At 37.3% G+C, this 17,986-nt stretch overlaps 1 protein-coding gene across 3 annotated transcripts in view; it reads left to right on the top strand.

Annotated features, from left to right (window-relative positions):
• The window catches only part of GABRB1 (gamma-aminobutyric acid type A receptor subunit beta1), a 1,013,772-nt gene that overhangs the window by 371,671 nt on the left and 624,115 nt on the right, over positions 1-17,986 (top strand). For all 3 annotated transcript variants that reach the window (XM_053703996.1, XM_053703994.1, XM_053703995.1), the window contains exon 4: positions 16,221-16,441. In XM_053703996.1, the coding sequence (XP_053559971.1) occupies positions 16,221-16,441 (221 nt within the window). The remainder of the gene's footprint in view (positions 1-16,220; positions 16,442-17,986) is intronic.

The raw sequence follows: 17,986 nt of genomic DNA, 5'->3' as shown, positions 1-17,986 counted from the left end.
CGCTTGCATTTGTGACACTGTGACTTTGAATTAAGGGGAACATTGCTCAGTCTAATCTGTAATTTTAACCCGGGTTATTTTCAATGAGAGTGAGGAAGAAACTGTACCCCACTTCTCCATCGGAGCACGAATTATACCTACAGCTGGCGAGATTCACAAATCAACACAGCTGACATACAGACACAGCGAACAGCTGTCTGCCTCTACGCTGTTGGAGTATTGGATTGGGAAAGCATACGGGGAAGCTGTGACGTCAGACGCCGACTCACACATGCAGAGGTCTGTAGAGCACTATCCCCAGGAGCGGCGTTTGCGGTCCAAGTTTTGACCGAAAAACATACACCCTGGAAGCATCGCTTGGATTCACGGTAAAGTAGTATTACCAATACGATGTGGAACTTGTTCACAATAAGCTAAACAGAGTTGTCATTTCATCTAACTGTTTGAACTTTTCACGGCTGACTGAATTGCAGCTTACCATTTGAATTCCTCGCAATACAAGCTTGAACTTTTAATATTTTTACTTGTCACATACGGTTATATACGTTTTTATGTGTTATCTCCTTTGAACTTGATCTGTATCCTATTTTTATTGAATGCATTTATATGATACCCATTTGCGCAACATTTATGTTTGAGGATCCAGCCCCTGATATATTTGACAAGTAGATCAGGTTTTTATCAAGTATACTTTTTATTCCTAAACTTGTTTATAATTGCAGGGAGACGTCCCTTTATATTTTATATATTTTGTTATTGCTCCCGCTATTGTTCCTTCTATAGTCTGCGCCTGGATGCATGCCCCTGCAATATCTACATACATGTTTAAATTTACATCCATTTCCCCTGTCACATCTCTTTTCGTTGTATGCCCAACACTCCCTTCCCTCGCTTCTAGGGGCCTTCCTTGTATTATGGGCCTCTGCGTATCTGTGGGTTTCACTAATCTTGTCCACATATCAAGTATCTTTACCCCAAAATCCTTCCTTCCGTTATCCCCCAATTGTATGTTACCCCTCCTGAACTCCCCATCATAGTCCTTCCATATAAATCCCCCGTATGCTGTGTAACATTCTGCGATAAAGTGTATGTATCTAAGCATTCCTTTCACCTTATCTGGGTTCTCTGGCAAAAAAACATTCTGCATATATTAGGATCCCCTTTACCCCCTCTGGAAATGACTGTTTAATCCTTTTAGTTTTTGCATCGTCAGATCTTGATTTTAATGCTATTGATTCCCTTGTAATGTTGAATACGTCAACGTATTTCCCTTTTTGAGCCCTTACTATTATTTTCGCTTTTAAATGTGTGGTGAGAGGCATTCATTTTTTTCCAGATACCTCATCATTTGGATTGAATTCCCCTTCGCTATGTTCGCCACCCCTTATTATATCCCTATCCCCACTATTAACCCCTTTCTTCCCTTGTTTTGCATATATTTTCTTAATAAACTTTAAAATCCTTCTGTTACCCTCTCCCTGCACCTTGTCATCCTCTGAGTCCCATTCTGATGAACTATCTGATCCATCACTCCTATAGTACATGATTCTATTACCTTGTTTCCGTTGCTTGCCACCTTCTCCCTCTCCATTGGTCACTACTCAGCTCACACTCGGTGCCAGATCCTCCCTGATAGATCTTTTGTCCTTTTCGGATGCTTTTGTCTCCATTGCCCTCTGCAAAATCAACCTTTTTTCATTATTCTGGTCACACATTACATTTTTATTTATCGCTTTCCCCGTTGTTCCTTTTTGAATTTTCAAAAGTTTCTCTTTGTCTTTTTTCCCTCCCATTTTGTCTCCCTTTTGCCTTTCTTGTCTCACATATGTATAGCCTTCCATATCCCTGATTATCTTGTAGTTGCCCCCTTCCGCTTCTGTTACCCTGACTCTTTTTGCTGCCCTCGCCTCGTCCTGCCTCCTATTGTGCACTTCTATATACTTTCTACCTCTATGGTAACCGTTCTCCTTTCTCGACCTTGCTCTTTGTCTTCCCCGTATTCCCCTTTTACAATATATATCCAGCTTGTCGCTCTATGTATTTTTCTGGTCCTGCGCTCGATCCGCCAGGATCGCAGCATCTCTCCCTTCTTTCACGCACTTCCCCGCCCTGTTCATATCCGCTCCCCTCACTCTCCCCCCCCCATAACATGTATACCTTTTTTCCTTCACTTGTGCAACTATCGCTCTCTGCTGTCGCTTGTAGGACCTGCGCCGTAACTGCTGCTTGTCCGTTGTGCCCCATACTGCGCATCCGCTCCCTGCTGCAGTCCCAATATGGTTGCTGAGAACTCACGCGATTACGCACTGGCACGCTGACCCCCAGGCCCGCGCCCCCGCCTACCCATCTCTACGCTATTGCGCACGGATACTTGCTTCCCAAAATGGCCGCGCCCTGTGTGCGGACCCCTAACCCGCCCGCTGGGCCCTCGTTCTCTGGACCTACCTTTGCCCATTTGCTCTGCATTATTGCTGCCCAAGTCCGTCCTAAATATCGCTGGGAACCCCCGCACTATCCTCCGAATCATCGGAGAACAGCGTGCCCTTGCTCCCGCAGCCATCACTCACTGCCTGCTTACCTGGGATGCCTGTCGCCTCTGCTTGTGTATCTGTTCCGCTTACCAGTGTGGTCCGCCCATCTCGTGCTGCACTTTCCTGCTGCCCTTCCGCCATGCCAGGTACCTCCATGCTTTTCCCCTGTATTTCTGCCTGCTCCTCTTTTCTTTCTCCAATCTTTTTAGCTTCCTTTGGAACTGTATCGCCCTGGTCTTCCATATAGTGTCATCACCATTAAGGAATTTATTCGGTATCTTCCTATTTCTCGCTGACATCTTCTTCACAAAAGTACGTCCTACCTAAAATAGAAAAAATAATTATTATGAGCTCCACTTTCTGTTCACTTCTCATATAGCCCCTTCCCCTACGACCTCCCTCCTCCCTGCCTTATCTCTCCTTAGTCCAATCCTAATGTCCCTGCCTATCTGCTTATCTTTTACACTCCTTCCCTAACTAACCTATTGTCCTGCCCCAGGAGCCCAGCCTTAAAGGGACACTGAACCCAAATTTTTCTTTCGTGATTCAGATAGAGCATGACATTTTAAGCAACTGTCTAATTTACTCCTATTATCAAATTTTCTTTATTCTCTCGGTATCTTTATTTGAAATGCAATAATGTAAGTTTAGATGCCAGCCCATTTTTGGTGAACAACCTGGGTTGTTCTTGCTGATTGGTGGATATACTCATTCACCAATTAAAACGTGCTGTCCAGAGTACTGAACCAAAAAAAAAAAAGTTTAGATGCCTTCTTTTTCAAATAAAGATAGCAAGAGAACAAAGGAAAATTAGAAAGTTGCTTACAATTGCATGCTCTATCTAAATCACAAAAGAAAAAAAAACTGTGTTCAGTGTCCCTTTAATTACGCTCCAGTCTTATTCCTTCCTTCTGCTTTTTGTTTCACCCCTAACGGCAGGGTATTCCTCCGGCTCAGTTAGATAGCGTCATACAGTGTTGATGCAATTTAAAGGCATATTCCTCCGCATTTTTTAAACTTTGGGTGAAATAGAAACAATTTTACTTTCTGTCAATTAATTGTTACTGGTGGCACATTCTCTAGCTTCAATTGATCATGACAGTATTATGGCAATATTTCATAATGTTTACATACAGATATATTTACACTGGAGAAAATGTATCTATAGTTTACTAAGCAAAAACATACAACGAGATTACGAGTTTGGCGTTAACAGGGGTGCGTTTCTAACAAGGCTTTTTTTTCTTTCGCTACCTTAAGCCAACGCTGGTATTACAGGTTTTTTTAAACCTGGCGTTAGCCGCAAAAAGGTGAGCGTAGAGTAAAATTTAGCTCCACATCTCACCTCAATACCAGCGTTGCTTACGGTAGCGGTAAGCTGGCTAAACGTGCTCGTGCACAATTTCCCCATAGGAAACAATGGGGCTGAGCTGGCTGGAAAAAAAACCTAACTCCTGCAAAAAAGCAGCATCCAGCTCCTAACGCAGCCCCATTGTTTCCTATGGGAAAATAAAAAATATGTCTACACCTAACACCCTAACATGAACCCCGAGTCTAAACACCCCTAATCTTACACTTATTAACCCCTAATCTGCCGCCCCGACATTGTCGCCACTTACATTATATAATTAACCCCTAACCGGCTGCTCCGGACACCGCCGCCACCTACATTATCCCTATGAAGCCTAATATACTGCCCCCAACATCGCCGCCACCTACATTATACTTATAAATCCCTAATCTGCCGCCCCCAACTTTGCCGCCACCTACCTACAATTATTAACCCCTAATCTGCCGACCGTACATTGCCGCCACTTTAATAAATGTATTAACCCCTAAACCGCCGCACTCCCACCTCGCAAACACTAGTTAAATTTTATTAACCCCAAAGCTGCCCCCCCATGTCACCACCACCTACCTATAATTATTAACCCCTAATCTTCCGACCCCAACGTCGCCGCTACTATAATAAATTTATTAACCCCTAAACCTAAGTCTAACCCTCCCAACTTAAATATAATTTAAATTAAACAAAATTAATTTAACATAATTAAATAAATTTTTCCTATTTAAAACTAAATACTTACCTATAAAATAAACCATAAGATAGCTACAATATAACTAATAGTTACATTGTAGCTAGCTTAGGATTTATATTTATTTTAACTAGGTACAATAGTTATTAAATAGTTATTAACTATTTAATAACTACCTAGCTAAAATAAGTACAAAATTACCTGTAAAATAAATCCTAACCTAAGTTACAATTACACCTAACACTACACTAACATTAAATAAATTACCTAAGCTACCTACAATTAATTACAATTAAATTCAATAAACTAAAGTACAAAAAGAAACGAACACTAAATTACAGAAAATAAAAAAAGAATTACAATAATGTTAAACTAATTACACCTAATCTAATCCCCCTAATAAAATAAAAAAGCCCCCCAAAATAATAAAATTTCCCTACCCTATACTAAATTACAAATAGCCCTTAAAAGGGCCTTTTGCGGGGCATTGCCCCAAAGTAATCAGCTCTTTTAGCTGTAAAAGAAAAATACACCCCTACTCTAAAACCCACCCAATCCCCCCTTAAAAAACCTAACTCTAACCCCCTGAAGATCTCCCTACCTTGAGCCGTCTTCACCCAGCCGGGCAGAAGTCTTCATCCGATTGGGGCAGAAGAGGTCCTCCAGATGGCAGAAGGCTTCATCCAAGCTGCATCTTCTATCTTCATCCTTCCGGAGCGGAGCGGAGCCATCTTCTATCCAGCCAACGCAGAGCCATCCTCTTCAAACAACGTCCTAACGAAGAATGAAGGTTCTTTTAAATGACGTCATCCAAATGGCGTCCCTTGAATTCCAATTGGCTGATAGGATTCTATCAGCCAATCGGAAATTAAGGTACGAAAAATCCTATTGGCTGATGCAATCAGCCAATAGGATTGAGGTCGCATTCTATTGGCTGATTGGAAAATGGCTATTTGTAATTTAGTATAGAGTAGGGAAATTTTATTATTTTGGGGTGCTTTTTTATTTTATTAGGGGGATTAGATTAGGTGTAATTAGTTTAAAATTATTGTAATTCTTTTTTTATTTTCTGTAATTTAGTGTTTGTTTTTTTTGTACTTTAGTTTATTGAATTTAATTGTAATTAATTGTAGGTAGTTTAGGTAATTTTATTTAATGATAGTGTAGTGTTAGGTGTAATTGTAATTAGGTTAGGATTTATTTTACAGGTAATTTTGTACTTATTTTAGCTAGGTAGTTATTAAATAGTTAATAACTATTTAATAACTATTGTACCTAGTTAAAATAAATACAAAGTTGCCTGTAAAATAAATATAAATCCTAAGCTAGCTACAATGTAACTATTAGTTATATTGTATCTAGCTTAGGGTTTATTTTATAGGTAAGTATTTAGTTTTAAATAGTATTAATTTATTTAATTATGTTAAATTAATTTTGTTTAATTTAAATTATATTTAAGTTAGGGGGGTAGACTTAGGGTTAGACTTAGGTTTAGGGGTTAATAAATTTATTATAGTAGCGGCGACGTTGGGGTTGGAAGATTAGGGGTTAATAAATGTAGGTAGGTGTCGGCGACGTTGGGGGGGCAGATTAGGAGTTAATAAAATGTAACTAGTGTTTGCGAGGCGGGAGTGCGGCAGTTTAGGGGTTAATACATTTATTAAAGTGGCAGCGATGTCCGGTCGGCAGATTAGGGGTTAATAATTGTAGGTAGGTCACGGTGACGTTGGGGGCGGCAGATTAGGGGTTGATAAATATAATGTAGGTGTCGGCGATGTTAGGGGCAGCAGATTATTGGTTCATAGGTATAATGTAGGTGGCGGCGATGAACGGTCGGCAGATTAGGGGTTAAAAATTTTTATTATAGTGTTTGCGATGTGGGGGGCCTCAGTTTAGGGGTAATATGTAGTTTATGGGTGTTAGTGTACTTTTGAACACTTTAGTTAAGAGTTTTATGTTCCGGTGTTAGCCCATAAAACTCTTAACTTCTGACTTTTAAATGCGGTCGAAGTCTTGACAGGAGAGGGTCTACCGCTCACTTCTTCCAAGACTCATAATACCAGTGTTAGGCAAATCCCATTAAAAAGATAGGATACGCAATTGACGTAATTGGATTTGCAGTAGCCTCGAGTCGCGGAAGAAAAGTAAACGGTGAGCCTCTACCTGTCAGACTCGTAATACCAGCGTTAGGTAAAAAGCAGCGTTGGGACCTCTCAACGCTGCTTTTTAAGGCCAACGCAAAACTCGTAATCTCGGTGATAGTTAATTACTTAGTAATATTAAGTCCTTTTGTAAATGATACATTCATTTCAATTAATACAAAGCATGTTTGGCTATATTTAACCCAGGAATGGTGCATAGTTCTTCATTCATCCCTCTAGGTTTTAATTATCCTAAATTAAAGATCCATTTACACTCCCTTTGTAACAGAATTTTGTCTAGGTTCCTCCTCCTACCACTCAAATCAACTAATTCTAGATCTCTAAAATGCAGTTCCTCTTCATTGATATTATGTTTTAAGAAAAAAATGCCTAGTCACACTACTAGTCTTGATATACACTTGATGACAGCTGGGTACCCTCTCTTGTATCATCCTTGAAGAACTTTAAGGACTTCTAATTGCTGGTTGGCACTTTAGAAATTGTTTTAATTAAAGCACTACTTTGTTGTATTCTATTGCCTAGCTCTACTGATTTAATTATTTTGTTTCTTTCAGGTAGTGTGCCAGACAAGGTTATAGTTGATCCCTATTGGGAGAGGCATATTTGCTATCCCATATAGGGATTTTCTTCTTTGTGTTATATATATATATATATATATATATATATATATATATATATATATATATATATATTTGTTAAATGACGTAACTTATTTGTCCTTCTACTATAACCATTAGGCTGTACATCATTCCCATGTTAATATAGCTGCCATTATTGCCATCTTTGAAATTGCTATTGCCAAAAGCTTAAATTTGTATAAATAGGATTCTAAACCTAAGTAATCAGGAAAACGAGTTCAAATGAACAGCAACATAATGTGAGATTTTGTTATTTGCGTCAAAGCTTTTGTTAATATAGCACAATGTAAAATGAATAAGGCACAATATTACATTATTTTTACATGGATATACACTATAATTTATTATATCGGGATACAGTACATAAAACATTTATTTTGGTTATTATTATATGCGTTTGTGCGGACAAGTAAGCTTTATATGATTGTTGTTCCCATAACCTGTACTGATATTCAGGTCACAAGTTATAAAGTAATGTATAAATCTGTTCTACATAAGTATATTGTGTATCATTATTTTGGTCTTAAAGGGACAGTCTACTCCAGAATATTTTTGTTTAAAAAGATATATAACCCCTTTATTACCCATTCCCCAGTTTTGCCTAACCAACACGATTATATTAATATACTTTTTATGTTAATATACTTTTTACCTCTGTGATTACCTTGTCAGCCTCTGCAGACTGCACCCTGATTTCAGTTCTTTTGGCACACTTCCATTTTATCCAATCAGTGCCGACTCCTTAGTAACTCCACGGGAGTGAGCACAATGTTATCTATATGACACACATGAAATAGCGCTGTCTAGCTGTAAGAAACTGTAAACAAACTGTCAAAATGCACTGAGATAAGAGGTGGCCTTCAAGGTTTAGCTTTCAGCAAAGAATACCAAAAGAACAAAGCAAATTTGATGATATAAGTCAATTGGAAAGTTGTTTAAAATTGCATGCTCTGTCTGAATCATGAACGTTTAGTTTTGTCTAGACTGTCAATATTTTGTATGAGTAAAAATATAATGCAAGAGTCAGTTTTACATGGTGCAGCAGGTTGCACAGCACCCTCAGTTATGATTGTCACTTCCAGACTTCAGATACGACATTGGATCTGGTTGTTTAGTCCTTCCCCGCAGGTTGTATAACCAAAAACAGCATCCACTTCCTAGATCATCAGAACAGTAATGAGATGTTAAGGCAGGAGGTAAATGGGTATAAATATGTAATGGTGTGCAGGTAAAAAAAAACATTATTACAAGAAGAAATAACGATGGAGTAAAAGGAGAACAAAGAGGAAGAAACGGTTGAGCTAATAAGAATGATGGACATTGCTAATTCCCAGCCTGTCCCATGTTCCACCCTTTAATATTAAAGCTACATGAAAGTTTTTTTCTTTCATGATATGGAGAACACAATTAAAAAAAATCTCAGATTTACTTCTCTTATTACATTTATTTTGTTCTCAGGTTATTTTTTTGTTGAAGAGATATCTAGATAGGTAGCGTGCACGTGTCTGGAGCACTACATGACAGGAAATAGTGCTGTCATCTAATACTCTTACTCATGTATAACATTGTTACAAAACTGCTGCTATATAGTGTTGTTGACACGTGCACACTCCTGAAATTACCTTCCTGCTTTTCAACAAAGGATAACAAGAAAATGAAGACAATTTGATAATAGAAGTAAATCGGAAAGTTGTTTAAAATTGTCTGTTCTATATTAACTAGTAGATCAGACTGAGAATTTAATAAATAATATGGCGCCGATTTCTGAAGCTATGAATGCAGCTGTTTCTGTGCAAGCCTTCTGATCGGATATGATTGGGATGATTGACACCCCCTGCTAATGGCCGATTGGCCGCGAATGTGCAGGGAGCGGCATTGCACAAGCATTTAACCAGAAATGTTTGTGCAATGTTAAATGCCGAGAGTGTATGCTGTCGGCATTTAGCGATGTCAGGCGGACATGTCCGTCCGACATTTAATAAATCGGCCCCATAGGCTTGTCACCACGATACTAGTTATCCAGAAAGAGACATAATTTGAAAAAAAAAATAACACATCTACCTACACAAAAACAAGTACAGGTAATAAATATTTATGTAGGTATTAGAGATATTATTAAAGAGATGATAAAACAATATGTCACTACATGCTAGAATAGCAAAGCAAAATATGTTTGCTTAAAATCAATAATTACTTTAACCCATTAACGACCGAGGACGTGCCAGGTACATCCTACAAAAAACCGTTGTTAATGACAAAGGACGTGCCTGGCATGTCCTCAGGGGTTTCAAGCACTGGAAGCGATTGTGATCGCTTCCAGTCGCTTTCAGGGTATTGCAGTGATGTCTCAATATTGAGGCATCCTGCAATACCATTTTTTTAGCCACCGATGCAGAGAGAGCCACTCTGTGGCCATTTCTGCATCGGATTAGGGATCCAAACAAGGATTTGGGGCTTTAAGCCCAGTGCTGAATTAGACACTATTTGAGTAAATTAATTAACGGATAAAAAAAAATACACTTTATTTATTATTATATGCAACACATACATTTAAAAACACAGCTGGTAATACCAGACAATAGGGGGAAATTCCACTATTTATATGATGGTCTAGTAGCCAACTGCTACATTAAAACAGGACTGCGTGAGCTATGAGAGATTATGGATAAATAGTTGTCAACATGAGGGAAACACACAAGCATACAATATGAGTAATCTATGCGCTCAAAGGTAACCTCCTTCCTGCGTACTGCTGTGATTTAACACAGTCAGACGATTTCTAGCTGCGTCCCTAATATTTGTTGACAAACATTCATAGCAATCAGTATCTAGAGCTTAAGCAAACACTTATCAATGGAACATATCATTTTCATATATTCAAACAGCACAGCCCCCCCATAGCGTTATATAATCATACCGGTTAAATTGGTTATTCAATCTCCAACTACCATAGTCATGCTTACAGGCTATACAATGCTACTGTGTCAAATATATCAATGTATCAAGCGTTCTCAATTATCTTAGGTTCTAGTTTGTACAATCATATCCATGTTCACGTCTCTTATAGCCCTGCCCACCGACGCGTTTTGTCACTCGTGTGTGACCGGGGCGGTCTCAGTCATCTCTACTACTTTTATAGGCATATGTTGCCATAGCGATCTCTCTAATTGGCAGCAGTGTAAACTGCCTGACGTCAAAAATAGGACAAATGTATTGGCAGAGTGTGCTCATGATGTTTAAAATATTTAATTTGTCCACTCGTATCTATTAGATTACGTTACTAGAACATTACCTATTTCATTCTAAATGTTATTGTTGGCTCAATAATCTTTACCAATAGTTGTACGTAAGAATCGTTATGTGTATAATGCTCATGTCATTTGGATATTACATCCTTAATGATCAGAGATACTGTTCATACTGATCATAGTCCTGAGGTAGTATAAATCTGATCTTAAATATGCACAGTATATATAGCTCTGGGCATATTAAGTCCTACTTCATTTTTAGAACCCATCATATTTAAATTAATTGGGCATATATATATATGTGCGCAGTCATTTGTATTAGCAGATATTAATTTCTTTGTATCTTAGAGCGTATTATTTATCAAAAAGAATACATCATTATGTTCTTTCTCCTTTTGATATATATAACAGTATATGCAATTGTATACATATGATTTGTTCTGTATATAATGTTTATTCTGATCTTCACATGTTATCAAAACACGTCTTAAAGATATACAGCATGTTTTTCAGGCAATTCATGTATCCATCTGCAGTCCTTTTGTAGCAAGATTTTATTTATATTGCCTCTTCTCCCTTTTAGTTTCAATTGTTCAATTGCAAAAAACTGGATATCATATTTATCATTTGCATGATGTGTATTCATGTGTTGGGTTACTGGTACAGATCTATTCCATTTAATGTCCCCAATATGCTCCAAAATTCTAGTTCTTAGCTCTCTGGAGGTCTCTCCCACATAGATTAAATTGCATTTGCACATTGCGACATAAATGACCATATTGGATCTGCTATTCATAAAAGTTTTTATCTCATATTTTTTATTGGAATTGGTGTTTATAAACGTTTTTGTCGGAATCACATTCCAACAGGCTTTGCAACGCCCACATTTATAGAAGCCTTTAGTTTCTCTTAGCCATGTTCTTGGTTTCAACACTGAATAATGGCTATTGGTCAGAATATCCTTTACGTTTTGTGATCTTCTGTTTGTTATCAATGGGTTTTCTGTTATTGCATCCACTAGATCAGGGTCATCGGTGAGTACATGCCAATGTTTCTTGAAGATCTGACAAATTTTGTAATTGTTTTCGTCAAATGTGCCTATCATTCTTATGGTTTGTTTCTGTACCTGTTCAGATTTGTTCCCAGTTTTTGTATCACTTAATAAAGATCTTCGATTTACAGCTTTAGCTCTTTGATAAGCTTTTTTGAGACATTGATTAGGATAGCCCCTCTCTCTAAACCTTTTTCTCAATTCCTGTGTCTCTTTTTCAAAGTCCTCATCCTTACTGTAGTTTCTTCTAGCTCTTAGGTATTGCCTTGTGGGTATACCTAATTTCTGACTCTGTGGATAGAAGCTTTTCCATTCAAGTAGGCTATTTGTTGACGTGCTTTTTCTATAGAGTTTACGGTTTAAAATACCATCATTATCTTTAGTAATCAATAGATCTAAAAAAGGAATTTTAGAGTCATCTATTGTATGTGTGTATTTCATTCCATATATGTTGCTATTTAACCACAGCATGAAATTCAGGAAGTCATTTTTAGTACCGGACCACAGTATCAGCACATCATCAATATACCTTAAGTACAGCTCAATATATTTCATGTATGGATTGGCATCCTGATTTAGAATACTTGTGTGTTCAATCAATCCCAAGAAAAGATTGGCATATGTGGGTGCACAACATGTAACCATCGCTGTCCCCCTTTTTTGAATATATATTTTATTATCAAAAAGGAAATAGTTGTGTGTTAAGACAAATCTCAACAGGTCAATAATGAAATCATCCTTTATATTACCTTTTGGGTTAATGGTTTTCTGAAAATGTTTGACTGCCTCCAGTCCCAAGTCATGCATGATATTGGAGTAGAGACTTTCTACATCTATACTTGCTAGCAAAGTGTTCTCATCCACTACCAGGTTTTCTAGGTGGTTTAGAACATCTTTTGTATCTTGTACATACGATGTCATTGTGTATACAAAATTTGGAGTGTTTTATCTAGAAAGATGCTGACCTTTTCTGTAAGGCAACCATTGCCTGATACAATGGGCCTGTCTGGGGGATTGGTTAAATTTTGTCCTATTTTTTACGTCAAGCAGTTTACACTGCTGCCAATTAGAGAGATCACTATGGCAACATATGCCTATAAAAGTAGTAGAGATGACTGAGACTGCCCCTAAGCCCTGACGAAGTCACGCACAAGTGATGAAACGCATTGTTGGGCCGTGCTATGAGAGATGTGGATATCATTGTACAAACTAGAACCTAAGATAATTGAGAACGCTTGATACATTTGATACATTGATATATTTGACACCGTAGCAACGTATAGCCTGTAAGCATGACTATGGTAGTTGGAGATTGAATAACCAATTTAACCGGTATGATTATATAACGCTAAGGGGGCTGTGCTGCTTGAATATATGAGTATGATATGTTCCATTGATGAGTGTTTGCTTAAAGGGACACTGAACCCAAATTTTTTTTCTCATGATTCAGGTAGAGCATGCAATTTTAAGCAACTTTCTAATGTACTCCTATTATCAAATTTTCTTCATTCTCTTGGTATGTTTATTTGAAAAGCAAGAATCCTAAGTTTTGATGCCGGCCCATTTTTGGTGAACAACCTGGGTTGTCCTTGCTGATTGGACAGCAGCAATAAAGAAGTGCTGTCCATGGTTCTGAATCGAAAATCTGCTGGCTCCTTAGCTTAGATGCCTTCTTTTTAAAATAAAGATAGCAAGAGAACAAAGAAAAATTGATAATAGGAGTAAATTAGAAATTTTCTTAAAATTGCATGTTCTATCTGAATCATGAAAGAAAAAAAAAAAGTTCAGTGTCCCTTTAAGCTCTAGATACTGATTGCTATGAATGTTTGTCAATAAATAGTAGGGACGCAGCTAGAAATCAACTGACTGTGTTAAATCACAGCAGTACGCAGGAAGGAGGTCGCCTTTGAGCGCATAGATTACTCATATTGTATGCTTGTGTGTTTCCCTCATGTTGACAACTATTTATCCATAATCTCTGATAGCTCACGCAGTCCTGTTTTAATGTAGCAGTTGGCTACTAGACCATCATAGAAATAGTGGAACTGAATTTCCCCCTATTGTCTGGTATTACCAGCTGTGTTTTTAAATGTATGTGTTGCATATATGTAAATAAAGTGTATTTTTTTTAACCATTAATTAATCATCTCTGCATCGGCCAGCGATGGTGCCGATCATTGGTGGGTGGGCGGCCCATCGCTAGAGGGAGTTCCGGTTAAGCCGGATGATGGGGCGGGAGCGCCGGGGGACGGGAGCGCACACGCGGGACCAGGTGGAACTGTGACCGCTACTCAAATTATAATGGAAGGAGGGAGAGGGGGTAAATAAATGTTGGGAAAGGTATCTGGGAGGGGGGTAGGGTATTGAGGGGGGGCAGCTACACTACAAAAACTTCAGATTTTTTATAAAAATTAAATAAAAAAACAATTTTCTCAGCAAACTCGGTATTGGCAGACAGCTGCCAGTACCCAAGATGGCACCAAATAGGTAGAGGGGGAGGGTAGAGGAGGAGCTGTTTGGGGGGGATCAAAGAGGTTGGGGGCTAAGGGGGGGGTCCAACTCTGCAGATTATATTTATAATAATAGCCCTGGTCCTTAACGGTAAGAAAATTTAAAAATGGTCTGGTCACTAAGGGGTTAATTGGGGGGGAAAGATATGAGATACACTGATACTGCCTCTTGTCATTTACATCATCTGCCATGTGGACACGCCATTCAATGCACAGCAGTTATGCAAAAGCAAGATTAAGGGCCCAATGATCAACCGTTTTCATGCAAAAGCGTGAAAAACCATGTATCTCTTCATTCTAATAAAAGAAAATGGGCTGTCCCTGCGAGTGGCAATATGTCTGTCATAGAAATAATGAGAGCTGTCTGCTATGTAAAAGTTCACAATGGGGTGCGAAGTACATAGGAAGTAACTTTAATATTACGCCTAATACAAATCCATATACGCTGTTTTCAGTGCACTGTACCTTAAATTTGCTATTCTTTTTGTATGCATAGGTTTTCCTTTCAGATTAATTAGTGTTTTGAGTATTTTGATAAAAGCTTGCCACCTTTTAAGTTGCGAGGAAAAAAGTGAGGTCTGTAGGGCGAAAATTTTTTGATTTGAGAGACATTTTCTTTAGTACAAATATCTAGTGCTATGATTTTTTTCTGCAAATTTTTTTGTGAATGGTTTAATTATTCGTTTTGTATGATATTTAAAATTATTATGACTTTCATTGAGCACTTTTGTAATGTATACATCACCTTTCTATACGAAAATGCAGTATACACTCCTTAGCGAGACACCCCATTTTTAGGGTAAAAAGTGGCTTTAGATCATTCCACCATGGAAACAGAACTACTGGTGATCATTCTTAAATAATCTTGCCAGCCCAGGGACCTTTAGATCATCAGGTCCCCTTAAGTATACTAAGTCTAGACAACCAAAGGGTTAAATTACTGTAGAATTTGTTGTAATATTATGGTGATACATCACTTCTGTATTTATGTTATGGCCAATCAGAGGGTGAAATCACTGCTATGGGTGTGTGTTTATTCAAAGCAAAAGAAGAATTCATTCACAGTTGTTTATTTATGATACTGAAAACTATGTGTTTTTCTAATAACAAAGGTGCTAATAATTGTGGGAAGCATCCTGCAACTGGTCCCAGATCTATAAGCTTCTAAACATTCAAATATTGATAGCTCCGCCCACCTATAACATGTATATTTTGGTATGTTAAAGGGACCCTTAACATTTTCTTTAATTATTTGGATAGAACATAAAATTGTAAACAACTTTCCAATATACATCTATCATCAAATTAGCTTAATTGTCTAGTTATTATTTGCTATAGGAGCAGCAATGCAGTACTGGCACCTAGCTAGGCACATCTATTCAGCCAATCACAAGAGAAAAATCTGTGCAAACACCAATCAGCAACTGGCTTCCACAAGTATAGGACATATGCATATTCTTTTTCAACAAGGGATACCAAGAGAATGAAGCACATTTGAAAATTGAAGTTTAAATTGTAAAAGTGTCTTAAAATCACATGCTCTATCTGAATCATGCAAGTTTAATTTTTAATTTCCTATCACGTTAAGTTTCTCCAATTACAATTGAATCTTAAATAAGTTTTCCTACTCTCACGTGCAGATTTGTGCATGTGCAATTTTAAATAGCTAACTGAAACATGTTAAATGTGCACTGCTAAACGGTCATACAATAAAACAGCTAACTCGACAAGAAGAAAGTTGTATGCGGCGTCTGGTTGCCATTTTCGGCTGCTAACAAATGATGATTATTTAAAAGTTTTATGTACTTCTTACAAGCTTATAGATGGGGAACCTGTTGCAAGATGCTTGTCTGGTATGTGACAATAAGTTATAAAGAGTAAGTATTGGGTATAGACTGTCCCTTTAATTAATGACTTGTTCTGGATATCTTAAATGCTGAGCATTTGCACAGAATCTTGTAAGATTTGCCATGGATAGAGATTGATATGTTTGTATTTTAATTTGATCTATTTGAAATAAATGTATTCCTTTATTTTTTTACAGGATTATACTCTTACAATGTACTTCCAGCAGTCTTGGAGAGACAAAAGACTTTCATATTCAGGAATTCCTCTAAATCTTACTTTGGATAACAGAGTAGCTGACCAGCTCTGGGTGCCGGACACATACTTCCTCAATGATAAGAGATCATTTGTTCACGGGGTTACTGTGAAAAACAGAATGATTCGCCTACATCCAGATGGAACAGTTCTGTATGGCCTAAGGTAGGATGCAAAAAATAGTTTATTTGAATTTTTCTATTCATAGTATATCAGATCTTTACAATGCTTGTTAGGAAATGTAAGACAGACGCTAGCTGGTAATTAGTCATATGATATTTTTCTCTAGATTAAAAATATCATTTGAGTTATGTACTAGATGAGGTTGCAGGATATAAATGCAATCAAATTCATTAAAATTTGCATGAGAAGTAAGATGGAAATCAAATATAACAAGCTATAAGCATAATTTTCTCCATCTTAGTTTAAGAGATGCTTGGCTAAAAAAAGAAAAGATTTCTGCCTGTCGTGATTCTAATGTTTTTGTCCTTTTAATTATTTAAAGAAGAAACTTAAAGGTTGTGTTTTATTTCATCATGTGACTATACGGCGCTTACAAACTAATTTTGTTGTATATATATTAGTGCACTTTTTATTATTTAAAATGAGGAATTAAACCATGTATATAGAGTTATCAATCCCGTTTTCTTCGTTTTTGTAAGTATTGGTATAATTTTCCTGAACAAATATGTAGCTGTTTCCTTTTGCTCAATTAGAATCTAAAAATATTCTTGATTTACAAAGACTTAAGTGGATATCTAAGAGAATTTACATTGAAATTACATTACATTTGGCATTCAAATGGTACACTTACTAGACCAAAATGGAAAATTTTCTTTGTTTTATCAAATCATTGTACTGGTAGAATAACTGTCAAGGGGAACATTTGTTCTTCTAATCGAATATCGGTATTATAACAGTATGCTCTTTTTATTGTGTTAGCATATGGCTGTTTTTACCAACATGGGATTAAATAAAATATTTATTAGTTTGTTAACTGGTACAAGCTGTATAACATTAGAAAGTATGTTGCAAAATCTTTATATATGTCAAAGGTTATACTATATATACAATTTTCTGGTAACAAAGATAAACATTTTGGGCGAGATTACGAGCGGAGCGCTAACAGTTACAAGCAAGTGATAAGGGGTTTATTGATAGTGTTTTTTGCTCATACTATAAGTTGAAAATAAATCTCATCTCTTGTGCGCTATTGAAGTTAATGTGTGTTGGGTTGGGGTGTCCTCAGAGCTCTGGTAACTGTTTCACAAAACAAAATAATGTCACAAAACAAATCAAAAATACATTTCAAAGTACAGTTACACTCATAATAACAAGTTCATCTTGAACTCCTACTCCTCGGCCCTTAATCTTTATAAGCAACACTACTTCTCTACTCTTATCTCCACTCTTTCTTCAAACCCAAAATGTCTGTTCCCACTTTCAACACTATTTTCCGCCCACAGCCACCTCCTAATATAACTTCTCTGTCAGCTCAAGATTTTGCCAGCCACTTCAATAACAAAATTGATTCCATCAGAAACAAAATCAGCTCTCAACATACTTCCAGTCTCTCACTCCGTCAAAAGCTTGCAATTAACCAAAACCCACATAGCGATATATTTAGCTCCTTTGCCCCCTGTTATTGAGGAAGAAGTTTCTGCACTTATACTGCGCTCTAACCTCACTACCTGTCCCCTCGACCCCATC

This window comes from Bombina bombina, chromosome 2 (assembly GCF_027579735.1).
Source record: "Bombina bombina isolate aBomBom1 chromosome 2, aBomBom1.pri, whole genome shotgun sequence".
Classification (NCBI taxonomy): Eukaryota; Metazoa; Chordata; class Amphibia; order Anura; family Bombinatoridae; genus Bombina; species Bombina bombina.
This window is presented reverse-complemented; position numbering and strand designations above follow the sequence as displayed.